At 41.8% G+C, this 27910-nt stretch overlaps 1 protein-coding gene across 4 annotated transcripts in view; it reads right to left on the bottom strand.

The window, feature by feature from the left end:
* Positions 1-27651, bottom strand: part of Sap130 (Sin3A associated protein 130) — a 51485-nt gene extending 23834 nt beyond the window's left edge. For 2 of the 4 annotated variants that reach the window (XM_051202299.1, XM_051202300.1), the window contains exons 1-13: positions 26428-26560; positions 25853-25970; positions 16807-17039; positions 15768-15926; positions 14267-14378; positions 12986-13110; positions 10930-11054; positions 9923-10070; positions 9683-9773; positions 9396-9500; positions 6373-6514; positions 4278-4399; positions 592-894 (exon numbers count right to left, since the gene is read on the bottom strand). In XM_051202299.1, the coding sequence (XP_051058256.1) occupies positions 592-894; positions 4278-4399; positions 6373-6514; positions 9396-9500; positions 9683-9773; positions 9923-10070; positions 10930-11054; positions 12986-13110; positions 14267-14378; positions 15768-15926; positions 16807-17039; positions 25853-25970; positions 26428-26481 (1837 nt within the window). In that variant the 5' untranslated portion in view covers positions 26482-26560. Of the gene's footprint in view, positions 1-591; positions 895-4277; positions 4400-6372; positions 6515-9395; positions 9501-9682; positions 9774-9922; positions 10071-10929; positions 11055-12985; positions 13111-14266; positions 14379-15767; positions 15927-16806; positions 17040-25852; positions 25971-26427; positions 26695-27503 lie in introns of those variants that run through there. The other 2 variants (XM_051202301.1, XM_051202302.1) reach the window with 2 other exon arrangements.
* Positions 27652-27910: the final 259 nt, after the last annotated feature.

Genomic DNA, 27910 nt, shown 5'->3' with positions numbered 1-27910 from the left:
GGGATCCCCTGGAACTGGATATCAACCCTGGGTCCTCTGGCTGCACAAGCAGTGCTCTCTGTTTCTGAGCCTCCTCTGGAGACCCACACACGCTTATTCTTACTCATTTATTTGCCACAGAGTCTTACTACGGAGCCCTGGCAGTCCTAGAACTCTCTGCAGACCAGGCTACCTCGAACTCATAGATATCTGCCTGCCTCTGCCTCCCGAGTGCTGGGACTAAAGGTGTGCACCACCTCTCCAGGCTCACACATTATTTTAATGTGAAGGTAAATTCTAAGCAGCTTATCTTACAAAGGTGAAACTAAACACTGCAGAAATTACACAGAGTCTGAAAGTGGCAAGGACAAGATTAAAACCCAGGCATACTTTTCTTTCACGCCGATAGATAAACTTTATTTAGGTAATTGTTTTAAAACTCACTTATTTCTCTTGTGTGTGCATACATAAGGACAACTTTCACTTGGTTCTCTTTCTACTATATGGGTACTGGGGATAGATTCCAGGTGCTGTGGCTGGCTTTGTGATTAGCACATGTATCTGCTGAGTCATTATGCTCCCACCCACCTTCCCTAAAAGAGTTAAATTTACCTGAGGTCTTTCCTTCTGGCTGTGGCTGCTGATTACCCATTGTTGCTGGCTGAAGCCCCTGAGTGTTGATTGGGGTTGCTGAGTGGATTCCTTGTGTGCCAATTGGTGCTGGCTGGATTCCTGAAGTCCCAATAGGGGCTGGCTGGATTCCTTGTGTACTGATGGGTGCTGGCTGGATCCCTTGGATATGTCGGGCATGCGACGCATCCACCGTCATCAGCTGCATGGGGTTCAAGTGTACTGTAGATGCTACACCAACACCAGTCTGAGCTGTGATGGTGGAGTTTGGGGCTTGAGCTGAAACTGAAAATAATGCAGGTCAACCCTAGTTAAGACAGTTTGCATGCAAAGCATAAGGCTGGGTGGTGGTGGCTCATGCCTTTAATTCCAGGGCTTGGGAGGAAGTGGCAGGTGGCTCTTTGAGTTAGAGGCCAGACTGGCCTACAGAGTTAAGATCCTGGACAGCCAGGACTTTTACACTGAGAAATCCTGTCTTGAAAAAAACAAAAACAAGAAACAAAGTATAGGGCATTTTTTACCTAGCATGTAGAAGGCCCAGGGTTCAATATTCAGCTGCTACTATACTTGTTATTTAAAACTATGGACTAGGAACCTTTTCTTTTTTATGAAGTACCCACTTGACAATCTTTCTGCAAATTATCAGGAAAACAATAAAATAATAAAGTTTATAATCCTATGACATCTATATTCCTACTTATCAGGAGGATGAGACAGGAGGATTATTTTGAGTTCTGGGTGAGCCTGAGTTAACAGAGTAAATACTTGGCCATCCTGGGCTGTAGTTTAATAATCTGTTTTGAAAAAGAAATCAATCTAGCAAATTATATATTATTAGCTAGACAACAGTGCTAAAAAAATAAATTTCTGAAATAGCCCATGGGTAGCAGCAGGTCAAGAGTCTTTGCTTTAACTGATAGAACCATTATCCAAGGCACTTCTAAAATAGATAGTTGATACAAATTTCCGACAGCTTGTTGCTTACTGGAGATAGAGGACAGTAGAGTCCCTTCCCCTACAACACAAATCTAATCCACTACAACTCCAAATAAAAGCACAATTCCTTATCATTTGAGGAAAGAAAATAAATACAAAAAGATTATTCTTGGGTTTCAGGATGTATTTCAACAACAGAGCACCTGTCTAGCATATAGAAGGCCATGTGTTAGATTCTTAGCAACACACACATATGTATGCAGGTATAATCTGAAATAAAAATAATTTAAGAAATTAGTTTTAATCATGTGTGTCACCGTGTGGGTATGTGCAAACATGTTTGGATGCTCTTGGAAGCCAGGAGCATTGGATTCCTTGGAACTGGAGTTATGGGTACCTGACTAATGTGTCTCTGGGAATCAAATTTGGGTCCTCTGTAAGAACAGCACACACTTGTAACCAATGAGCCATTGGTCCAGCCCCATTATGTAATCCTTATGGGTTATCAGAATAACCAAGAAAGGGTTTCAGGTTATTAAATATTTTAGAGTGCTTGGAATTTCAAACCAGCACTATTCAAATAGGAATATAAATTTATATACAACTTTCAGTTTTCTAGTAGCAACATTGAAAAAATAAAGAAACGGGGCTGGAGAAATTGTCCAGTGGTTGAGAGTATATACGGCTCTTGAAGAGTACCTGAGTTTGCTTCCCTGCATCCATGAGATTTGGCTCACAACCACAAGAAACTATAGCTCCAGGGGATCTGATTTGATGCCCTGATCTGGACTCCTTGGATACCAAGCACTCACATGTACAAGCCGCCTCCCACACACACCATTAAAAAAAAAAAATAAGTAAATAGAGGACTGGAGAGGTGGCTCAGCAGTTTGGTCTCAGCACCATGTTTGGTGACTCAAAACCATCTGTAACTGAAGCTTTAGAAGAGCTGGCGCATGGGGGGGGCATGGGCACCTGTGCTCATATACACAACGTCCACATTTGGAGATACAATTAAATAAACACTAAAAAAAACACTATCTTGGGGCTGGAGAGATGGTTCAGAGGTTAAGAGCACTGGCTGTTCTACCAAAGGTCCTGAGTTCAATTCCCAGCAACCACAGTGGCTCATAACCATCTATAATGAGATCTGGTGCCCTCTTCTGGCATGCAGGCAGAACACTGTATGCATAATTAATAAATACAATTTTAAAACAAACAAACAAACAAGAAAACACCATCTCAGAATGACAAAATAAACAAATCAGAAACCTGGACTGATGGTCCATACTTGCAATCCCAGTACACTGTGGGTGGGGATGGTGGAAAAGGATCAGAACCTTGAGGTCATCTCCTCTACACTTCATGTCAGCCCAAAATACAGGGGACTTTGTTTCAGTAATAGGGGTGATAAGATGGCTCAGCAGTTAAGAGCAGCTGTCCCCCAAAACCCACACGGCAGAAGGGAAGAACCTATGCCACTGTTATCCTCTGACTCCAACACCTACTCTGGGGCACATGCATACATATATCCGCGTGTCATGGGGAGCGTGTGAAGGTGGGTGAAGTACAACATGTGTAGATTAAGTTCTTGCCTACCGTATGTAGATCCTGGGGATTAAACTCAGGTCATGAAACTTGGCATAAGCATCCTTCCTTATCCACTAAGCCATCTCACCTGCCCAAGATTTTTGTATTTATTTATTTATTTATTTATTTTTGTTTTCGTTTTTAAAGGCAGGCTCTTATGTATCCCAAGCTGGCCTCAAACTTGCTATGTAGTGGAAGATGACCTTGACTTTTTGATTCTCCATGTCTCTCTTCAGTGCTGGCAATATTGGCATGGATCACCAAGTTCAGTTTATGCTGCTGTGGGTCACAACCCAGAGCTTTATGTATGCTGGGCAAATGCTCTACCAACTGAGCCACATCTTTAGCCCTGAATTTTGGACTGGGTCATGCAAAGTAACCCAGGCAGGCCTGGAAGTTGCTATGTAACCCAGGCTAATCTGGAATCTGTTACCCTCCTCTCTGTTTCTGGGGTGCTGGTTTTCTATCATATGCAATATAACCCTACACCTGGCCCAGTCTGCACAAGGCTTCCTGAGGTCCAGGAAAAAGTGCTATGCAAATGCAAAGCTAGGAATTTTTCCTAGCTTTGCAGTTAAGAGTGCTTCCTGCTCTATCACACGCATGTGCAGCAGCTTACAAATGCTGGCAACTCCAGCTCAAAGGGCCTGACACACCTCTGAGTTCTCTGAATTCCATACACATGTGCACACAGACATACATGAGTAAATAAACCTTAGCAAAACAAAAGAAAACAAAACACCAAACTTATTTTTTCTGGATTAGCTGAAAGATCACTATTTATAGTATTTACAAATCAGGTTGGCAAGTTAAACATACCAAGACTAACATAAAAAATACAAAGGAAACAAGCCAGCAAAACCCCTGTAGAATTCATCATCATTCATAGGAATTATGATACCATTTTAAGGTATAACAAAATTTGTTAGCATGATTACTTTCAGGGTAGGATAAAACCATTCAAATATGTAACAACCCTTTCACAGATCATAAAAATGGTGTCTAAAGTCTTACATGTTAGTCTTATCTGAATCTGGAAAGAACTGGCATAATTTAAACTCTTACTCAAAAACTCTGATCAATTTCCTTCTCATTGCTGACAAAGATGACAACATGTAATGTCTTAGAAATGGAGCTCATACCTGGGTACTGTCGGATGGTGGACACAGAGCTGGTGATGGGGGTGTAGGTGTGTGCAGCCAGCGGGTATGCAGAGGGTGGGTAAGTTGGCAGAAAGTACTGGAACTGAACAGGAACCGAAGGTCTAGAAATACAGCACAGATTATACAAAACAAAACAGTTACTTTCTTCGATTCAAATGATCCTATCCACCAGATTCTCTTGACATCTTCACACTATCATACAGCATCTCCCAACCTTACAAAGGACACGACCAAGAAATGCTAAAGACTAGTAAATGATTATTATTAGTACCCATGTAAATGTTATAGTATCTTATGGATGACTTTTTAAGACATTTACTGATATTTTTTGAGAAAGTTTTTGACAATTACCAAAACAAATGACAAAACCCAAGGAGATGGGGAGATGGGTTTGATATGACTCCGGGTAGCAAACCTCCATCTCTAATCAACTCAGTATCCAAAAGCCACCCCTGATTAATTCCACTTGAAACAATGTTTATATTGTAAAATTTAATCAAACATGCACAAAACAAATTCATTTATAGAAACTGACTCAGACACAAGAAAATATGATGAGATTTACTTTGTTTTTCAAACTTAATATTGTCTTGATACCAAAAGTGGACAAGTATGAGAAAAGATGACAAACAAATCTTATTCTTCGTAATTAGACGACAAAAAAAAAAAAAAAAAAAAAAAAAAAAAATCTACATAAAACTGAAGTAAGTATAATGACAAGTCCACTACAATCAAAGTTATAGAAAAGAAAGAATGATTCAAGGACAATTTCTACTCACTTTTTACATATTTAAAAAACCAAGGAAAGCAACCATTTGAAGCAATTTAAAACATTTTTTAAAAACATTAAAAACAAAACAAGGCCCCACTGGCATACCCTTCATGAAATAAAAGCTTAAAATTGGAATAGAAGTTTTGTTCATTACATTGAAGATAGTATAGAATGAAATCTACTGAAGAACTCCCTTTAAGGCAGAAATAAGACAGGGCACTCACCATCTCCTCTAACACTGTATTTTAATTTCATTATTTACTTCATGTGTATGGATAGTTTGTCTGCATGTATGTATGTATGTGTACCATGTGCACAGTTCCCTGGAGGACAGAAGTGGGTCTTGGAGTTACAGATGGTTTTGAATCAACATATGATTGGTAAGAACTGAACCCAGATCCTCTAGAAGAGCAGCAGCCCCTAATTGCTGAGGCATCCCACTAACATATAGCTTTAGCTACACCATAAAGTAAATGAAAAGATATTGCCCATGTACAACAAGCAAACAACTTGCCTATTTGCAGATGGAATGTAAATGTTTACATTGGAAATCCAAGAGAAGCTACAAACTTTTAGAGCTAATAAGAGCATTCAGCTAGGTAGATAGACATAAAAGCAATATAGCAAACAAAACTGTAAGTATCCCTAAAAGAGTGACACTGTGGGGAGTGGAATACAAACATGGAACGGGTTGAACTGGAAGTATCAGCATGTTTTCAAATACTTCTATTTATATGGCACTCATTTCAGACCTTGGTCTGTTGCAAAGGCGTGGAAGAACAGCCACCTACAGCAAAGCCAAGCTAATGCTGAGATGCAGGCCTCTGAAGGACCCAAACACCTTTAGCAAAGGGCAGATTCCTGGGCTCAATGGATATACAATGTGGAAGAAAAATAAAGGAAGGGCTCAAAAGGAAACTCAAAGACATGATCTTAAGAGTCTCCCAAAGAAGGCCATCTGAACTCAAAAAACAGTAATGGATAAAATTAAATCCCTATTCTGCTAATGAATAAATTTACATTCATAGACTCAGGCTGACTAAAAATCAAACAAACAAATTCAAATAAATAATTGTTGTATGCAGGAAAGCTACTTCACTTTGGAAAGCCAACTACAAACAGAACTCAACAAAGAAATGGGCACTAGGAGAACATCCACCACAAGTAAAAGCTTAATAAAAATAGGACACTTTTCATATTACTAAAATAGAAATTATACAGTATATTATTTTCAGAGGGGAAAATCTGAAAAAGCAAATTAATAATACAAGAGAGGAGAGTAACTGAGACATTGCCTCCTACCTGTTGTCATTTCGGGTTTCCATGGCCACGGGATTTGGAGAGGCCCGATGGCCAGAAATGGGAATCAGACTGCTTCTCTCTGAAGGGTAATCAGGCTGAATCCGAGGGGAAGTGTGTGTGATCTGCTGGGGCACCACCTTAGCTACAGACAGTAAAGCATCAATTCCATTACTATTTACTGGCAAGACAAACATGGTTAGCAGTGTTCTTCAATGGCAACAGTTTATTATTATTATTGCGTGTGCAAGGGATGGGAGAGGGAGAGATGGGGAGAGAGCCTGCATACCATTTGTATGTGTGTATCATGGCACCCATGTGGAAGTCATGGGACAATTTTATAAAGTTGGTTCTTTCTTTCCATCTTTATGTAGGTTCCAGGGGTAAAATCCCAGGCATCAGGGTCATGTGGCAAGTACCTTTACAACTGAGTCATCTTGACAACCTCAAATGCCCCCAAGTTTTAAGCCAAGAGTTGGCAGTGGCACACCCTACAACTTGGCACTCAGGAGGCAGAGGTCAGAGGATTGTGAATTCAAAGTCAGCCAGGTTTACAAAGATCCTGTCTTAAAAAAAGAAATCTCTTATACCCCAAACAACAAAAGAAAAAGAAATGAGCTCAAGTGAATGATTTCAATGCATTCACTGTTACTTGTCAAAGGGGAGGTTAAAAAAAAAAAAAAAAAAAAAAAAAAAAAATCCAGTGAGCAGGCCTTTTTTGTTAGCTTGGCAATTTTGTGGATCCCAAGACTGAACTAATAAGGCAAACTTCAGAGGCTTGGGAGATTCACTGACGTGCAAGCAAGAAGATCTCTAGAGCTGGCATTAAAATGAGCATGGGAGTGTGAGCCTGGGAGATGGAGACAGACCTTAGAAGATAAAGTGGGATGACGCCTGGGCTCACTGGCCAGCCAGCCCAGCCTACTTGACAAGCTCCAGGCCAGTAGGATACCGGTCTCAAAGTATAAGTGAAACAACATTCACCTCTGGTTTCTACAAACACTTGGTTGCACACATGTATGTATGTACACACACACACACACACACACACACACACACACACACACACACAATGAAAAGTTTCCTGTCACCACTTGGGCTCAGAGAGAGAGAGAGAGAAGAGGAAAGGAAAGAGAGGAGAGAAAGGGAACAGAGAGAGGGAGAGGAAAAGAGAGACAGAGGCAGTCACACAGAGAATTTAAATGAAAATTTCCCTTCTGGGCTGACAATGATCTCCCCAAATAACCACAGACTAACAAAAACTCCAACACTAGGTATGAGAAGTCTGCCTTTGAGATGTTGGTCAGTGTTCTCTAAGAGACTCCTGGAATATTATAGGATACTGCTGTAGCCCTTGATTGACCCTCCCACCCCCACCCCTGGCAAAGCAGGTTTACTGCTGAAGGCACCATGCACTTGAGACACAGGGGCCCAGAGCATCTACACTGGGTCTGAACTGAAAGCTTCCTCCATGACGAATAGCTTTCAGGGTATCAGAAGTTTCCACACTAACTTCTAAGGGAGAAAAGCAAAGCACAGTCCTTCCTAACTATGACAGCTATGGGGCACAACTATGACTAGCATGGTCTGATAGCCCTAAAGGTACAATAATGGTAGGAATACCAAAAGTACTCTAATTGGACTTAAGGCCCACTCAACAGGAGGGAAATCATGCCTAGTACTACAAATCTAGCACATTATCTGGGATTAGCGAGGTCATGGGTCTTGGAGGAAAACCTACTACCTCCACTTTACTAAACCACTGATAATCCCCAACTAAGTACTTATCATTAGTGTAGTTCTCACCCCTCATCAAAGAACTTCTCTTTACAACAGACCATCACAAAAAACCCCAACCTAGAACCGATCAAAATGCAGAGAACAAGAGATCACATGGAGCTCAGTCCTGACAGGTAACTAACACAACACAACTCCCGCACAAAGGCTCGGAGATCATTGTGGGAAAGATGGCAGAAAAACTGTAGGAGCCAGAGGAACTGTGAGCTTGCTGTGAGAGAGAGTGCATCTCCTAAAACCGTGAGGCTACACCCATGAAGTCTTACCAACCTGACTGACTAAATAAACAACGACTACACCAATGGACATGCTCACAAAGAAGGGGAAATCCAGTGGGGTGGCAACCCTAGACAAAAAAAAAAAAAAAATTAATGGTAACTAGGGGATGCTAAGAATAGGAGAAATGATCTTCTCCAGGAAAGAGTTCCTCACTCACCACTGATTATTCCTATCCAGTACCAAGTGGTCAGTTAGTTCTGAGATCCTGTACACATAGGTAACATTATATTGACAGAGCAGATTTTTTTTTTTTTTTGGTGGGTATGTGTATAAAATTATTAAAGAAAAGGAGTCCACGAATTTCAAAGAGAGTAGGGGGAGTATGCATGGGAGGGGCTTAAAGGAGGAAAGGGAAGGAGAAAATGAAAATTTTAATTTTAAACAAAATTATTATCAAAGACAAAAGATGACAGATGCAGAAGCAAGCTGGTTATGATATTGCAGAAAAGGAAAAGACTAATCTGTGATCAGCGATTTTAATAGTCAATTGGAATAAAAAATACAGTAAAAAAATCTAATTCTAGAGGCTGGGACATGGTTCAATTGGTAAAGGACTTGCTGTAAAGCGTGAGGACCGTCAGAAACCATGTAAAAAGTTGGGTACAGAACTGTGTACCTGTAATTCCAGCACCAGAAAGATAGACAAAGACTTGGAGTTCACTGGCCAATTAGCCTAGCCAAGTTAGAGCTCCAGGTTTAGTGATAGACACTGTCTCAAAAAAAAAAAAAAAAAAAAAAAAAAGAGGTGGTATGCACATATATTAAACGCAGGCACGCACGCACGCATGCACTCACGCACATCCTAAGTAAAAACCAAAGTCAAATTCAGAGTTGCTTTTAAAATCAGCAATATGAACACAATCCTATCACCTTTGATCTGACATGACGGCTTGGGTCATATGGGCTGAAAATCCCCCATAGGCTTTTGTGTGAAAATGTACATCACTTACCAACTGGGATATTTGAGGTGGTCACAGCAGTAGCATGGGATGAATGGGAGGGCATTGTCATAGTAACAATTGTACTCGTGGGAGCTTGTGTATGCGACACAGATCCTGAAAAGAGGGTAAAAAGAAAATTCCTTAACAGTAGTTTCTCTGTATGCATTACAGGCTCTTAAAAACCTTGGGGAAAGGGATTACTTTTTTCCTCTGAAGTTGAAAAGCGAAAAATGGAAAACAAACTCACCACTCCCGCTTCCTTTTTTCTGGCACCAAGAGCAGGGTCACTGACTTACCAGCTGTGGTTGCTGAAGGAAGGGTGTTGGTTGCCAAAATAGGTGCTACTGTAGCTGCAGCCACTGGTGTGCCAGTACTAAAGATGGTTTTCTGTGAGGGGTTACACACAAGAACACTTCCTATGCTACCCAGCCTAAAAATAATGACTGATTTCCCTCTGTCAGGCCCTTCAGTAAATGGGCATGATTCTAGTTTATTCCAAAGAATCCCTGGTGGTTCCCAACCGTTTTTTTTTTTACCTGAGCCATTGTATGAAGCTGTTGTTTCGGCGTTCCTAACGCAGGATGAGAAGGTAGTGTGATTCTTGTAGTCACATCTCGAGACTGTGCAGGACGCTGGATACTAATGGCTGCCGATGGTGGATGCTGGATAGATAAAGTGGGTCGACTGTGGAGAGAGAGGGTACTGTGACTGACAAGTTCTCCACAGAACCTTTTCCATAGTTCTGTGGAATTTACAGTTAAAAGTATGGTTGGTCTTCAACTTTACCAAAGAAATAAATGGCCCCGGAGTTTCTCTGGTGGCTGTCATTTTGCTTCAAATGGTAGCAATAAATACCAAAAAATTGACAATTTAATTCTTAGTCCATGATGCAGCTTACACTTTCAACATGTATTTTTTCACACGTGTATTTACTTGTGTATGGACGCACACACATGCTACAGAGCATTTGTGGAGGTCAAAGGACAACATGAAGGTGTTGTTTTTTTCCTTCTACCATGTGGGTTGCTCTTGCAGAGGACCCTAGTTTGGTTTATAGCACCTACATGGCAGCTTTTAATGGTCTCTAATTGCAGTTCCAGGGGACCCAACACCCTTTTCTAGTCTCCACCATATGTATCATATGATGAAGAACAAGTACTCATGTTAACATTTTAAGGAAGCATCATTCTCAAGTGTAAGAAAAAAATTACATAAATATGAACTCCAAGAAATCAAGCCAGGAAATGGATCAGCTGGTAAAGTGTGCATCTTCCAAGCACAAGGACCTGTGTTCAGATCCCAGGACCCAAGTGGTGCTTGGAGGAAGCATAAAAGGCCAGCTAGCCTCGCTCAAACAAAAGATGAATATTGCCTGAGGACTAACAGTCAAAGCTGTCTTCTACTCTTTCTATGTGGGCACTTACACCTATCAGCACACACACACTGAGGAGAAATCACTATTTTCAAAGCCTTTGAGTACTTCTCATTGATATGTAGTATCACAAGCTCACTCTCACTTGCCCTGCTTCCCTGGCCTGTATACCTTAGTGCTGAGTCAGCAGCATGCGCTGCTGTGGTAGTGATGACCGGAGACTGAGCCCTGGTGGCTGAGACAGTTGCTACCACAGCAGGAGGGATTGTACTGGAGGTGGTCACGGGTGGACGGGACTACAGAGGAGAGAGAAAATACTTCAGTTAAAGCAAAAAGCAAAATAAAAACATCAAGCCAAATACTAAAACTCAATTTTGAAACTTAGGCCTGCAGATGAGTATGTCTGTGCCCAGATGGAACTAAGTCCTCAGCACCTTAATGTTTTTCTAGGAATAAGACAGGTCAGAATTACAAAAAAAAAAAAAAAAAAAAAAAAAAAAGAAGCAGCAGGAACTCTGGTGCTTGCCCATTGCCCATAATCCTAGCATTTAAGAGGCTGAGACAGGAGGAGTGTGAGTTTGAGCTAAGCTTGGGCTACCTAAACTATTTCAAATATATCAAGAAACAAAGAGGTGTGTGTGTGTGTGTGTGTGTGTGTGTGTGTGTTTGTGGGTATGAGAATAGTAGTTGTCTGAGCAGGGCACATGCAGCTGAGTGGAGGACAAGCAAATACAAAGTTCTGGGTTCAGTTCCCAGCACTGCTAAAAAGGTAGAAAAGGTAGGGGAAATTCCTATTTTATACTGGGTGGAGTGCTACAAGTCTTTAGTCCCAGCAGTCAGAAAGCAGAAACAGGTGGATCTCTTTGAGTTTGATGCCAGCCTGCTCTATGTAGAGAATTTTCAGCCAGCCAGTAGGCATAGTGAGGCTGTTTCAATACAAACATTCCTATCTTGTTTAGATAGTCTATGACTTTTTAATAAAACCATAGTAAAAATACTGCCCTAGTGTAAACTAGAATTTAACTGTTTGGCTTGGCATTCCCATAGTTTACTATGGTGCTGAATGGACATTTACAATGCTATACATTCAAGTGCTTTTCACAGAGGGCCCATGAGGCTACTGGCCGGAGCTGCTGGCTCTCAGAATGCGAAGGGCAAGCGGATGACAGGTTTCTATGCTGGCAAGAGTCAAGGGTCAAGGTGCTTAAAGGGGGGGAGACCTCAGGTGTTCAGATGCTTTCTACATTTTCATACAAATATTTAGTTCTAACCCTTACTGCAACATCTGTGTGCAAAATGTGAAAAAAAGGAGCCCCAAGATGGCATCAATCATTTGTCCACTGCACCGATTCCTATCACCCCCTTTCCTGACTTTCATAGATGCAATTAATCACCAAATCCTGCCCATCCTTCAAAAAAGTTATCGTTCTATACTCTCTAATTTTTTTTTTTTTTTGTACGTGTATACATGTGCACCCCAGGCCTGTGCTACTGCACACTTGAGTATGGGGTGATGGGGTAACTTATTCTTTCTTCACTTCAGCACGTAGGTCCAAACTGGACTCAGGTTTTTGGGTTTGGCAGTGAGTGCTTTTACTAGCTGAGGCACCTCCCTGCCCATCCCCCCTTACTTTAACCTCTTCTCTCATCTGTACACAGCTACCCACCACATACCCGCTTTTTAAAGACCATCTAATTTAAAAGTTTTCCTTTTTTGACCCCTGAAAGTACTAGAATCTCCACCTTCTCTCTGTTAACTAAGCTCGATGCATCTTAAGATTACTTGGCCACATGTTGCACTCTCTACTATCTACAAATTCAAGTTCCTATTCTACGTCTTAAGAGTCCTTAATTTAGGAACACCACTAAATCTTTCTTTTCTTTTTCTTACATTTCCTTTGAGATATTACAACAACTTTCATATGTGCGGGTGTCTTGCCTGCATGAACGCTTGTGCACTGTATGTACACAGGGCATGAGGAGGTCAGAAGAGGGCATTGGATCCCCTGGTACTGGATTACAGGTGCTTGTGAGCTACCATGTGGGTACGGAGAATGGACTGAGTCTCTGGAAGAGCAGCTAGTGCTCTTAACTGCTGAGCCTTGAAAACTCAACTGAGAACAGTGACTCAGTTATGGGGTTATAGGCTCCCTCAGTGTCTGGCAGGGTGCACAGCTATGGGAAGGCACCACAGCCATGCTGGCCAAGGACCCCAACCCCAACATGCCTGGATTGGCTGGTGAATGAGGTGCTGTACTGCTGGCTGTGCCGTGGCAGTATTTGGCAACTGTGAAGTTGGCCTCAGGACTGTGGTTACTTTAGAGCTGGACATCACAGCAGCAGCTGCAGCACCTGAAAAGAAAATCATTATCAGTATAGCCTAGAGCCACATTACTTAATAAAGCCAATTATATTCCACAGGAAAGGCACACTTGCTAAAACCTGGACAGCATGTGGATTTTCAGCTCCAGTATATTATGAATACTTTTTACTTTAATCACAAAGAAAATTAGGAAAATATGTATTCAAAGGTTGAGCTTTTTTTTTTTTAAAAAAAATTTATTTGTATTTCAAATTGCAATAAGGAAGGCCACAATTAACAATCTTGTTTGGTGTCATACGAGTGGCAAAACATGGTGCTACTGCCTAGATCTTGATTAAGGCTTAAACACTTTAGTCACTAGCAGTACAGTCACCTCCTCCTGCTGCCTTTGTTCCCTGAGGGCAGACGTCAGCATTGTAAAAGGCAAATGGTGCAAACAGGCATTTCCATTAAGATTGCTCTGATACCACAGAGGGAAGAGCTGAGCAATGCTGTGAATTGCTGGGTTATACTAGGACTGAGTGTACCTGGTTCTGTTAGCTTGGTTTTCTTCAACAATCTCCAACTATTTTACTTTCTAAAAGGAGGTTAAAATGCCTTAAATTTATTACAACTTACTTTAACTTACTGTAAATCAATCTTGTTGCAATAAACGTTAAAAATTTAATAAACATTTCCAGTAAACTTAGACAAATATTAGAAGCCAGGTATGGGTTCAAAACCTGTAGTCACAGTAATTGGAAGGCAGAGGTAGGACAATTACTGCGAGTTCAAGGCCAGCATGCTATCATGTTCCAGGCCTATCTGGGCTACACAGCAAGACGTTACCAAAAACACAACACAACACAACACAACACACACAACATAACACAAACAGCCAGGAGTGGTGGTGTGCGTCTGCAGTCAGCATTTAGGAGGAAGACTTAGGAAGACCACAAGTTTGAGACCAACCACGGTTCCTTAGGAAGATGGTCTCATAACGACAACAAAAATTTCTTTTCCTTTAGATTTACACAGACAGAATTGTTCTAACAAGCACACAACAGACCATGTTAAGTCTGTACTGTTTAAGGTTTTTCTCTACTACTCTATAACTTTAGGTTGACTGTGTACACATTCTGTCATCCATGTTCTACATGGATCTGCTACAGTATTTCCAGAATTTGAGCAAACCGTGTTTGTTACCTCGAGGTAAGTGGGAAGCTCCAATGTGAAGAGGGGGCCCAGGAGCATTGCTGCGGATGATGGACATCTGAACATTTGTGGTCATGATGTGATGCAGGTTACTGGGGTGTCCCTGGAAGAAACGAGACAGAGTGCAGTTTTCATAAGGGTGGTCTTAGCAAGTACGTACAGAAATCAAATCGGGTCAGGCTGTTCTCTAACACTGCCATCCCCCGGCTGTTCTAGAGATTTCCAGGACAAAAGCATACATGATTTAAGGGCTGTATACTGATCTACACTCTTGAAGGAAGCCATTCCTTTTGGATAGTGAGTATCGTCTACAGTTCTGAGCACACCCAATCTCAACTCACACAATGAGGAACCAAAAGGAAAGGGGCTCTTAGAATACTTAGTTGCTACTTTTTCATCTACTGTATTAAAATAATGACCCTGCCAACAAGATTCAGGCCCAACTAGTTATTAGATCCCAGGACCAGATGAACTATCTGACTGACTACTTGTAGTTATTCATCTCTGCATCATCAGTCTTTCTTACTTGTTTGCTTTCTCCTGGTCACAGGCTGATTCACCTCCTACTCTATTTTGTTTTGTTTTGTTTCTTGGGGGTGGGGACAGGGTCTCACTAGGTAGCTCTAGCTGTCCTGGAACTAGCTCTATAGACCAGGCTGGCCTTGAATCCATCCATCCATCCATCCATCCATCCATCCATCCATCCATCCATCCATCCATCCATATAGGTCTTTGCATCCATTATTCTTTAGGCTATTGAAGATTTCTAAATACATGTCAGTTAGTATCCAATAGATAGTGCCTTAAGTAGCCCAATACGTCCCTTAAGTATTCTAGCACATCGATACAAGTGACATTCCCAGGTTCCTGAGATTACTTAGTAAGATGCTAAACTGAAAACAATAAAGGACATCTTTTTGTAACATTAACCTTATTGAAAACACAAAGGAAAAGAATTTTGAGATTTAGATTCTTCATGGATAAGTGTTATAATTCAAGGTATTTAGTAAGTCAACTATATATAATGGAATGCAATTAAAATTTCAAGTTAAAACAAGAATCTTCAACATAAATGTTCACAATGAGAAGGCTACCCGAGGAAAGCCCAGATACACATCTACTATCCTCCAAGAAAATTTAGGACACTCCTAACAATACTGCTGGGAGGTATACTTGACTGTTCAGTACTGTTTCCTTCCAATCAAGTACACAGGGACAGTTACTCCTCTAGGACATGGAATGCTCATGACTATTTGTGATTTTACAATGAAGGTAGTGCCTGGCATAGTATATGGTCAGCAGATACAGCCTACCCACTATGCAGCCTGGGTTTTACTCCTTCTTTTAATCTAACACTACTGTTTGTCTCTGGGTACCAGAAACTATTTTATTTAGGGCAGCACCCTAATGTATCCTGGAGTTATATACATAACTATCAACAGCTTGGGACTACAGTTAGAAAGCTAACAAGTTAGGAGGAAAAAAAAATAACCTGTTGCCCACTGATTGTTGCCACGGGAATAGCTGAAGCTTGAGGGATGCTGTTCTCCATCGTGACAGTGACCTGCCCAGGAACTTTTGGGGGAAGTGACATGGTAGAAGGGGGAGCAGGAGCAATGGGGCGGCTAGGCATGGTAGGCTTCGGGGATGGCTGCAAACAGAAAACCACAGGAGACATGTCAATAGCTTTGCTCTTGTGACGCATTTTACTTTAAAAGCACACAAATCCAATCTGGAGAGTGGCACACAAGACGAGACAGGTATCATATAGTTCACCTGTCAGCACCATAGCTTTTCTGCAGAACTACTAGCATTTTCACAATATAGAGGAAGAAATGCACAAACAAGACTAAACATCTGACTCAGAGTTACACACGAAGTACAAAGTAGAACTGGGACTAAAACCCAGATTTGTACTGCTCACTCTATATGCCTTGTCTTCCATACAACCCTGCCTCCTATGTTTGGGCAGAAGCAAACAGAACTCTCAATAACTAAGACATTAACTTAAGTAACACACAGAGCAACATGCTCAGATACTTCCAAATTAAGCAGCTACTACAGCAAACCATAGAAAAGAGCACCAGGATAAACCTCACTTAGCATGTCTGTAAGTAGAACAATTCTCAACATCAAATTATGTAACAGAGTTAAAATATGGTGGAACAAACCTGTAATCCCAGCAACTGAGAGGCAGAACCAAGACGACTGTCAGAAGGTATAGGCTAGCTTGGTCTACAAGGGGAGTTCCAGGTTAGCCTGGACTATAGTATCATACTGTGTTTCAAAATAAATCAATCCCATAAAAATACAGCAACAATGGGTAACAGAAAATGCCCTGTGGTTCCAACTGCCCAACACAGTCCAGTCACTGCAACATAGCAAAGCCCCAAATTACAGAGAAGATGAATGGATAGCCAAAAAGGAAAAGTTGAAGGAGCACCCTAGGACACAACTGAAGATTCTGTTAGCTTTGCTACAAGTGCTAGCTGCCTGCAGCTGTGGTGCAGTGTGACACTTTAAACTGTTACCTTCATAATTCCTTCAGAAAAGAGTGGTACTGCTGGTGTCAAGTGTGCTGGCGGGGCTGTCACTGCAACAGGAGTGGCTGAGGCGACAGCATGATGTGCAGGCAGCATCTGTACTTGTGGATAGGGCCTTACGACGACTGGTTCCTGCTTCTCTTCCCGGGGTGGCAGAGAGCTGCTAGTGCCCACGTGCTCCCTGGTACCGACATCAGCATCTCGAGCAGACTCATCATTAACTAGTGAAGATATTAAGATGGAAAAGGTAGATTACAATTTTCTCAGGTTAATCAATATAACACAGAGTAGCCCTTGCTGTTTAGGACTGAAATAGTGATCAATTCCTTGTGATGCTTTCATTATAGAGAAGGGGCCTAATAATGCAGTCCCGACAGGCCTCTAATTTGTGATCCTCTTGTCCTAGTCTCTGTATATGCCATTGTCAATTCTCTTGTAAGGACTTCTAGCTTTTTTTGGCTTTTTAGAGTTTTGTTGTATAGTCCCAGCTGATCTGGAACTCATTATGTACAGCCAGCTAATCCCACACTCGCAGTGATCCCTCTGCCTTCCAGCAGGATTATGAGTGTGTGCCATGTAAGAGACATGTAAGGCTTTCTTTCTCTCCTTTAATAAGTGCTTTGTCTGCATGTACTACATGTGTGTGTACCTGGTGCCTGTGCAAGCCAGAAGAGGGCATCAGACATTTTGGAACTGGAGTTAAAGATAGTTGTGAGCTGTCACGTGGAATGTGAAGCAGAAGCAGCAAGTACACTTATGGCCCAGCCATCTCTCCAGCCCCCTGTAAGACTTTTTCTGAGGGACAGTGGAACCAAGAGTCAAACTTGTGGTTCTAAGATTTCCTCTGAATATGAACACAGGGTCCTGATAGCCATTGAAAACAGGCTTCAATAGTAGCTGGAGAGATGGCTCAGTGGGAAAAGATACTTCTTGCCAAGCCTGACGGTCTGAGTTTGATCTCTACAATCTACACAGAGGAAGGAGAGTGGCAACACCTGCAAGTTTTCCTTTGACTCACACACATACACACGCACACAGACATACAAAACTAGAACAAAAACCCTCAAATAGTTGAAAGTATACTATAGGGTATAGTACAGCTTCATTTAAAACTTGCTTGTTTTTTGAGAGCATGTCTTAACTTTGTAGCCCAGATTGGCCTCTATCTTGTGATCCTACTATCTCAGGCTAAGTGTTGAGATCACAAGTATGTACCACCATGCCTGATAAAAGTTTTAAATACTTGGTATTAAAAAGATAAGTTTAAGCCAGGAGGTAGTGGCACACACCTTTCATCCCAGCACTCAGGAGGCAGAAGCAAGTGGGTCTCTGTGAGATCAAGGCCAGCCTGGTCTGCAAAGCTACAGAGAAGAAGCCCTGTCTAGGATTAAAAAAAAAAAAAAAAAAAAAAGAAGGGTATGTTTAACCTTCAATCTACAAGAGTGCCCTGGCTGCAAGACATGCTGGTACAACAGTGGCACAAAGTTTGTGGGAGTAACCAACCACTCTCTGATTTGGGTTTAAGCCCACTCCATGACATGGAACACACACCCAACGCTGCTTGGGTGGCCAAGAACCTGAGGTCATGGTCCCAGGGGAAGACCAAATACCACTGTTCTGTTAAAAGAATATAGTCATAAAATTACATCCTGCCATACTCATCAATCAGTGCCTTCTCAGGTGTCATCAGAGAAACACAGCAGATGGGTATAGAGACACACACCTAGACAACAGGCAGAGTGAGTGAGAGACTGTGGAACACTCAGTCCTAAATAGGATGACTCCATCAAATCCCTCCCCTCAGGGCTCAGGGCACCCTGCTGAAGAAGAGGTGGAAAGAGTGTAAAAGCCAGAGGGGATGGAGGACACCAAGGAGACAAGCCCGGCTAGATACACCAGGGCTGGTGCACATATAAACTCATAGAGCGGCAGTATGCATAGGACCTGCATGGGTCTGCACCAGATGGGATCCTACAGCTGAAAGTAGACACATGCCCCCATCCCTAACCCAGAATCTATATCCAACGGATAGCCACTTGAAGATAAAAAAATGTATTTTCTCCAAGGGAGTCTTACTGGGGAAATAAACCATACCCAGAAATAGACGGCCAACACTCAACCGCTTCCTCAGAGATTCTGTCTTATAACATTAAGTTAGGACCCCACCTTCACACACACACAATTACTTTATAGGTCCTTTGTGTATGTGTGTCTGTGTATATATATATATGTATTTGTGTGTGTACATGTATATGTATACGTGTGTTTATGTGTCTGTGTGTATGTATGTGTGTCTGTGTATATGTATGTGTGTCTGTGTATATGTGTGTGTATGAGTGTGTCTATATATATGTATGTGTGTGTATATGAGTGTGTCTATATATATATGTATGTGTGTATATGTATGTGTGTGTCTATGTATATGTATGTATGTGTGTCTGTGTATGTGTGTCTATATGTGTGTGTGTATATGTATGTGTGTATGTATATGTATGTGTATATGAGTGTCTATATATGGATGTATGTGTATATGTGTGCACACGTATATGTATATGTATATATGTGTATATGCATGTGTATATGTATGTGTGTCTGTGTATATGAATGTGTCTCTCTCTATATATATATGTATGTATGTGTGTGTCTGTGTGTCTGTGTGTGTGTGTGTGTGTGTGTGTGTGTGTGTGTGGGATTTATGGGACTCCTGTGTGTGAGAACCTGTGTCTCTGCATCCATGTGCATTTCTTGTGCTTTTTCTTTAGCTCTTTTCCCTGTTTGGTTGTTTTGTCATCTTCCGATTTGGTTTTGATTTATCTTATTTTATTATTATTCCTCAGATGTCTGTGTGTTTTCTAAGGAGAGACAGAAAGGATGTGGATCTGGATAGAAGGGGGGTGGGGAGTAACTGGGAAGAGTAGGGGTAAGGAACTGTAATCAGAATAGTGTGTGAAAAACTCTATTTTCAATAAAAGGGAAAAAACTCTGAACTCTTAAGAATATTGGCATTAACAAACATGAACAGTTTTCTACAAAAGCTTATTCAATCTGTTTTTTTAAAAATGCTCTATTAAATATAAATTTGTTAACAAGATAAATGATTTGTTAAAAAAAGATAAGTCAGGGTGTGTAGTAGTAATTCCTCTAAACAAACCTTTCCATCTTCAAAAGGAGCTCTTAGGACACAGGCTGTTCTAAGGGGAGGTGAAACATTCCACTCTGAATCTTATCACCCTCAGGAAGTAAACATCTTAAAGGCTTCAGAAAGTCCCTCCAACTGACAAGATTCACTCTGCCCCTCCTCTTCAAGCACATATAAACAGTAAGGACTGCAGAGAGGCACTCAGTAGCTAAGCAACGTGAAACAGGCAGAGCAGCCAAGCTGCCTATAAAGGACTCTCCAATCTGTTGAATAACTGGTAGGTCTGTGCAGAATGCTTCATTGTCCAGCTTTTGCGAGCTGTCACCCATACTGAGGTGAGCTTTGGTGACACAACCATTTTTGAGTCACGCCTGTTCCTGTAAGTAATGTTTCATCCATATTTCTATAATTAAGCTCAACAAAACCCATTGATTTGCTGGGCAGTGCACGCCTTTAATACTAGCACTCTGGGAGGCAGAGGCAGGAGGATCTATGAGCTCAAGGCCAGACTGGGATATATATATATAAATAAAGAGAGAGAGACCCAAGATAGCCAAGTTTACACAGAAAAACCCTACCCCCAAAATACAAAACCAAAACAAAACCAAAGTCCACCTTGTACCAATGAGGTTTTATTTCGTTTTCGGGTTTTGGTTTTGTTGTCTGGTTGATTTTTTGTTTTTGTGAGGTTTTGTTATAGGAATTCTTTCTACATTCAGGATATAAGTCATTACATACATTATTAAAAAAATACCCTTATACTGTTTGTGGCATCCTGTTGATATTGTTAATGATGTCTTTTGAAATAAAATTATTTTTAATTTATATCAACTGTTTATTACAATTAGTATTTTTTTTGTGTGTGTGACCCAAGAAATTTTGCTTATTAAGAAGTGGCAAACTATTTTTTCTATTTTTTTTTTTTTTAGAAATTAAAATTTTAGTATTTACATCCATGGTATATCTTGAATTAATTTTTACATAAAAGGAATGGTCAAGCCTGACAGGTTCATGCTACCCTACATTCCAAACCGCCCCACAAAACCCCCCCACACCCGCGTTCTGTCTTCTCGTATCCCCCCCCCCCCCCCCCCCCACAGGAGTTTTGGAAAGCGCGCCCAAATCCCAAATGGTGTTTGTTTCTTTTGGTTGTGATTAAAAAATATATAAAAAAAAAAAAAAAAAAAAAAAAAAAAAAGGAATGGTCAAGGTTTATTTTTCCCTATATTCTGGTATTTTGAGGCTAGCTAGATAACTCTGTGGATAAAAGCACTTGCCATGTAAGTCTGATGACCTGAGTTTGATCTCAGGGTAGAAGGGAAAAAAAAAAATCCTAGAAAGTTGTTTTCTACCTCCATATTCACATATTCACTTCCCTATTTAATTACACACTTCTGTTTTTTTTAAATGGTGATATAATATACATATATATATACACATATACACATAAATATGTGTATATACATACATATATACACACATATATACAGCGACACACATATACAGCATCTATCAATGACTTTCTGCATAGTTTACTGTATTCATTTATATTATGCCAATACTACACCATCTTGATTAGTGTAGTTTTGTAATAAATTGTGAAATAAGGCAATAATGATTTTCCTTTCTCTGAGGTCATAATTGCTTTAGAAATCCTTAAACCCCTTGGATTTCCACACAAATTTTAGAACCAGGCTGTCAAGGTTCTACAAAAAAGTATATAAGGTTGTTAATTATGATTTCTTTGCATATATATTATAACTTAGGGAAGAAACAATAGTGTTGAAAATAATAAGCACTTCAATTTGTGAGCATCAAGATTTTCTATTTATCTAGTTCTTTAGTATCTCTCAGCAGTATCTTATTCATGTCAATGTCTCGATGTGTTTGACTTAAATATATTTATGTTGAGACAAGGTCTCACTATATAGTCATGGCTGGCCTGGAACTTGCTATACTGTAGATTAGGGTGGCCTTACCCTGTCTCTGTCTCCTGAGTACTGGGATCAAAGGTGTGTGCTTCTTTACCCAGCCTTCAATGTATTAAATTCTTTTATCTCCTATTATTTTTTGTAGCTATTGTAAGTAAATGAATATTAACAACAACAAAATCCACCTCATGTCTAAGCTGAGATGATGGGTCAGTCAGAAAGTGCTTGCTATCCAAGCAAAAGACCAGAGTTTGGATGCCCAGTGCCCACAAAAGAGCTGAGCATGCAGCACACCTGTGACCCAGCATTTGCTGGATGGGGACTGCAAGACAGATTCCTGAAGGTCAGTGGCTGGCCAAGCTAGCTAAATCTATGACTTGCAGGGGCAGTAAGAGACCCTGTCTCAAAAACTAAAGATGGAGTGTCATCAAAGAAGACCCTTGACATAATTTTTGGCACACATAGACACATTCATGCAAACATATAAACTACAGACACATGAAAATATTGTCTATTGCCAGTTTTTAGACACATAATGAACTTTTGCACATTGATCTTATAGCCTATTATTTTATTAATGTTACTAATTCTGACAGCTATTAAAAAAAGACTAACATTTTCTGCGTATGTGACCATACTGTTTATGAATAAAGGCAGTTTAATTTCTGTCTTTCACTTCCTATTGATTGTTCACTTTCCTGGTCATCCAAACCAATTTTTCCCTAGTTCCTCAGCTTTCCCACAGCCTATTTGGTTCAGGTAGACTGATTGTTAACAACTTCATTAAACTGGACTGTATTAATCATCTTCCACTAGGCTCTTCATAAACTCATTTATCTGTTTCCTCCACACATTTTGACTTATGGGAGGGGGTTGGAATTGGTGAGAATCAAACTCAGAGATCTGAAACATTCAGGATAAGCCCTGTGATCCCCCATGGAGGGATACTACTCCCTTAGCCTAAAGAAAGGAGGGAGAGCCTAGGCCTTACCCCAAATAACTCTTGACAGATTTTGATGATCCCTTCTGGAAGGCCTCACCCTCCCTGGGGAGTGGATGGGGAATGGGACTGGGGCAGGAGGCATGTGAGGATGGGAGGGGGAGGGACCTTGGATTGATATGTTTAAAAAAAAAAAAAAAAAGTATTCTGTCACTGAGTTGTATCCCCAATCATGTCCATGTTCCATTTATCTTACACAAAAAAGAACCTGGAAGCATTAGCAATTTCTACTTCTTAACTTTTGAACATATTTTAATTCCTGCTATGCTTGGACCCCAAATCATCTCTTGTGAAACAGAGAAATATGTAACTACTTGGGTGAAAACTTCCTTTCTTCCTCCACCCTCCTCTTTTATTGTGACTAGAGTCTCATCTATCTATCTATTTTTTTTTATGTGCACTGATGTTTTGCCCACATGTACATCTGTGAGGGTGTTGGGTCTCATTTATTTATTTAGAAATTGTGTGTGCATTGATGTTTTGCCTGCATGTATATCTGAGGGTGCTGGATCCCCTGGCACTAGAGCTACAGACAGTTGTGCACTGCCATGTGGGTGCTGGGAATTGAACCCAGGTTCTCTGGAAGAGCAATCACTGCTCTCAAACACTAAACCATCTCTCCAACCCCAGGGACGAGGGTCTCATGTAATTCAGGATAGCCTTGGATACACTATGTAGCCAGGGTTGGTCTTGAACTCTTGATGATCCTCTTTCCTCTGCCTTCTGAGAGTTGGGATTATAAGCATATACCACCATATTCTATATATGTGGTGCCAGGGATCCAGCCCAGAGCTTCAGCCTGCTAGGCAAGCAGTCTGTCCAGAGAGCTGCATTGACAGCTACTGGAAAAAGGAACCTGGATGATGAATAGAGGTTATCCTATCATGTTGGACCAGTTAATCCCAGACTTAACATTTTTTTGGAAAATAAATTTGATTTACTTAAGAAAAAGGAAAAATAAGACAAATAATACTGATTTGGAAAATGAAAAGTCACATACAAGTGGACTGTTCATGAAAATTTTCAAAAAGCTATTATGTTTTGAGCTGGGTCTTAAAGTGTACAGGGGCGTGAGGGCAAACATGAAAACAGTCTAGGAAGGAAGTCTTAGGATTGATTAGGATCAAGCAGCACACTGCAAAGCTCCAAAGACAATCTGCCCTTCTTTTTTCCTAATTACAACTCTTATTTCTTCCCCTTCAAAAAAACAATGTTCTTAGCTTCAGCTCTTTAAATCACTGTTCTGAACTTATGCCAAAGGCAAAATATTGTTAGAATTTTTGGGGGGTGGGGGTAGGGAGTTGTCTTACATAGCCCATAGTCTTGGACTTGCTTTGTAGCCAAAATTCAGCTACATTGTTTTAAAGTGATTAGCTTTCTTCAACTACTCAAGCCCTTGGATTACAGATGTGTATCACTATTCCTAACAAGAATAAACAACATTAGATGGCTCTGCAGAAAGTTGTTGAATACAACTCGTGCTATTCATTACAGCAAGTATACGCATACAAAGGTTCATGAAACACATAGGATCTGAAATGCAGTAGAAAATAAAGTCTGAGTTGGTGGCTCACGCCTTTAATCCCAGCACTGGGGAGGTAGAGGCAGGCGAATCTTTGTGAGTTTGAGGCCAGCCTGGTCTACAAGAGCTAGTTCCAGGACAGGCTCCAAAGCTACAGAGAAACCCTGTCTTGAAAAACCAAAAAAAGAAAAAAAAAAAAAAAAAAAAAAAAAAAAGTAAAGAAAGTCAGTAAAGACATCCAGAAAACAATATCTGAGATGAGTTCTCAAGGAAGAACGATTAGAAAATAACCATACCCGGGAAAGAAGAAAGACTGTGCCATCAGGGGAATGGGAGCAAGCACTGGACCATGGGAACTGAGAATGTTGTATGCAGAAAAATAAGTACATACCATCTAGTGGCAGGGAAAGAGCAGCTTAAAGTAACTAAAACAAATTTGTAATTAAAAATGAAGTTAGTAAGAAGTAGTCAAAGCAACAGAAATGAGCCCAATAGAGTAGGGCCATAGCTCACTGGTAGATAAAATCAGCCAGGCATGGTGGGGTAAACTTATGATCCCAGAATTCTCTTGAGATAGGAGAATCAAGAGTTTGAGGCCAGCCTGGGCTACATTATGAGTCAATGCTAGGGTTAGGGGAGGAAGAAAGGGTAGAGACAGAACATAATCAATTACAACTAAAGATGCCTCAGCCTTTGGCTTGAGTGATGAGTAAAGAAAAGCAGCATTTGTCATAAAGCATACATGAAGTGAACGGTGACCAAACACACCAGGAAAAGGATTTTATTTCCACTTGCAATATGTACTTAATACAAAGTGAAAACAACATTTGAAGATTGCTTACTGGCTTCAATAATTATTTGAGGGCAGAAGTGGTTTGTCTGGTGCATTTTAGGATGTTTAGGACCTCTTAGTTTTGACAACCACAAATGTCTCTAGACATAGCCAAATACTGTTAGAGGCAATATCACTCACCAGTGAGAATCAACCAATTTACAGCACTCAAAGGACCTATTACAAATAAAAATCAAATTGCAAACATGTGATTATATACTCTTCAACCATCTTTTCCAGGACTGGGGAAACAGCTCAGTCAATAATAAAGTACTTGTCAGCCTAGCCTTCTCAGAGTCCCAGACTCAATAAGGGACCCTGTATCAAAAAGCAAGGTGGACAGTTCCTGGGGAAGCACATGTTAATTAAATGGCAACACACTAATACATTTAAAAATGCTTTTTATAAGCATGATTTACTAAAGTTGCACACTTACCCTAGAATATATGAATTATTTAAAAAAGCAGAGCTATGTCTTATTTTAAAATTGTATTAACACATCTTTTCCTCAGAGTCAGTAGGCTAGTAATTATGAGAAAAATTTGCTAATTTGAAGTCAGTAACATTATTAAGACAGTAAGCAACATGAAGGAAAAGTAGCACATCTCACCTGTGGCAACTTGGTTTATCAAGCCTGTGGAACCACTGTTTGGGACCTGTGAAGGTGCCTGGCTGAGTCCAGGGGAAGGGGTTCCTAACCGAGGAAACTGCTGAGAACTCATTTCCACCTGCAAAACAAGTCGGTCCATTATTACCTGGTTCTTAAATTAGAACCAACACTGAGAGATCAAAGCATCTTTAGTAATCACAGCATCTCTCAAAAACACAAATACAGCTTCATCTATCTAAAACAGTGAGTTATGATCAATGGTGCAAATACCTTATTGAGTACTTTTTATGTACTAAGAAGGCTAAATTAATAATCATCGTCTTTTTACAAGTGTTGTAGGATACTACAACCTTCCAAAAATACTTATGGATCGCTATATTTAAAAAAAAAAAACTAGATACTGAATGCTATATAGCCGCCAAATGCTAGTTATTACCCTAAGCATAGGCTATCTACCTAAATTTTTATAGGAAACAGCATGGCTCTTTTAAAGACTCAAGCTTCACACCAAGATAAACAGAACCGTAATTAGTATGTCATAATGCCCAGCGCCAAGAAAGGATTGGAAATCTTACATTAAGACCCGATGCTTGCGGAATCCTCAAATGCTTTTCCGTAAAGGCCTCCATTTAAGGATTTCCTTTCTTCCTCATCACGGAACACCCCCCCACCCCGCGAGACACGGGTAGGATTCGAGACCTTTTCCACAGTCTCTAAAATCGTCTTCCATTTTTTCCTTCGCAGTCAGGCTTCGCCGATCTCCCTTCTACCCCAGGAAACCCCATTCCTCCTCCGAGATCCTAGGACACGCGTTCCAAACACTCCGGGTGTCGAGGCTCTCTCTCTCCGGGAAAACCTCCTACGGAGCCTCCTCCGCAAGATAAGCAGTGTGCCTTTTCATCGGTGGCCGCCACGAAGGGCTCGAGGGGTTCCGCAGGCACAGAGGAGGGAACGCGGTTCGGAACGCGTCCCCGGCCCGCCTCAGTTCAGCCCGCCCGCCACACTCACCCCCACGGACAGCTGCCGCTCTGCTCCCAGTCTTCTTGCCACCCAACCTACTCCTGCCTCCCCCGCCCGCCCATTGGTCAGACCTGGGGCGCATCATTGGACTCAGCACCAATCCGCAGCTGCCTGAGCGTTCTGGGCCCGCCCCACCCTCCCGCCGGCCGCCAGCCAATAAGATGCCAGTCTCGCTGGGGGCGGGGACCAGACTAAACTCTACGGCTGGGCGAATACAAGGGAAGGATAGGCGATCCCTGGCGAGAAGGGCGGGGATCCGGGAGGCCCCGCCCCGGCAGGGGTCTGAAAGCGGCGGGCGCAGGGCCCGGATGTGGAGAGTCACTTTAAACTGCTCCAGCAGCCAAACTCCCTAGGCCGTCCTCCCTCCCGCTGACTTCCCTACCGAGGCCCGCGTCCGCCACGCCCCCACGCCCGGGGCTGCCCACCCCTCGGTGTTTCTCGCCCTTCCTCGCACCGAGCACCCGGGCCTTGCCGCCGACTCAACCGCTCTGCCCAGCTCGCTAAAGAGCTGGGATCACGGCTGCAAGAGCTGTGCGGCTCTGTCCTTCCCCAGGGACGATCGCCGGGACTGGCCATGCAGTCCCGCCCCCTCGGCTCCTCCCCTCCCTCCCGGCTCTCGTTCCGCCATTACCTGGGTGCGGCCACGCCGCCTCTAGCTTGCTCCCGTGCGCTCTCCGCCTGTGGGGCTAATGTCCTCGGGCTCCGGACCCGCAGTCACCGCCGGGCCGATAGCACTCTGTCCCCCACCCCTCACTCCAGCGCCGCTGCTTCCGCCGCCGTAACGAGACTTTCGCTCACTGGCTGCGACAAACCCCGCCCCTCTCCCAGACAGCCACTCCTCGCCTGGAGAGAGCTGGAAGGCCGTCGGTCCCGCCTCTCGGACCCACAGAAACCCCTGGGAAATGTAGTCCCCTGCCCTAGGAGGGCGGGACTTGGGGGACCCAACGCGGGCTTCCTCCTCCTTCGCAGTCCACTCTGAAGATTGTTATGCCATTTCTTTTTGGGACTGAGAAGATAAAGGATTCCACTCATTGGCCT

This window comes from Phodopus roborovskii, unplaced genomic scaffold (genome assembly GCF_943737965.1).
Source record: "Phodopus roborovskii unplaced genomic scaffold, PHOROB, whole genome shotgun sequence".
In the NCBI taxonomy this organism is placed as follows: domain Eukaryota; kingdom Metazoa; phylum Chordata; class Mammalia; order Rodentia; family Cricetidae; genus Phodopus; species Phodopus roborovskii.
The sequence above is the reverse complement of the archived record's forward strand: the minus strand, read 5'-3'. Positions and strand labels throughout refer to the sequence as shown.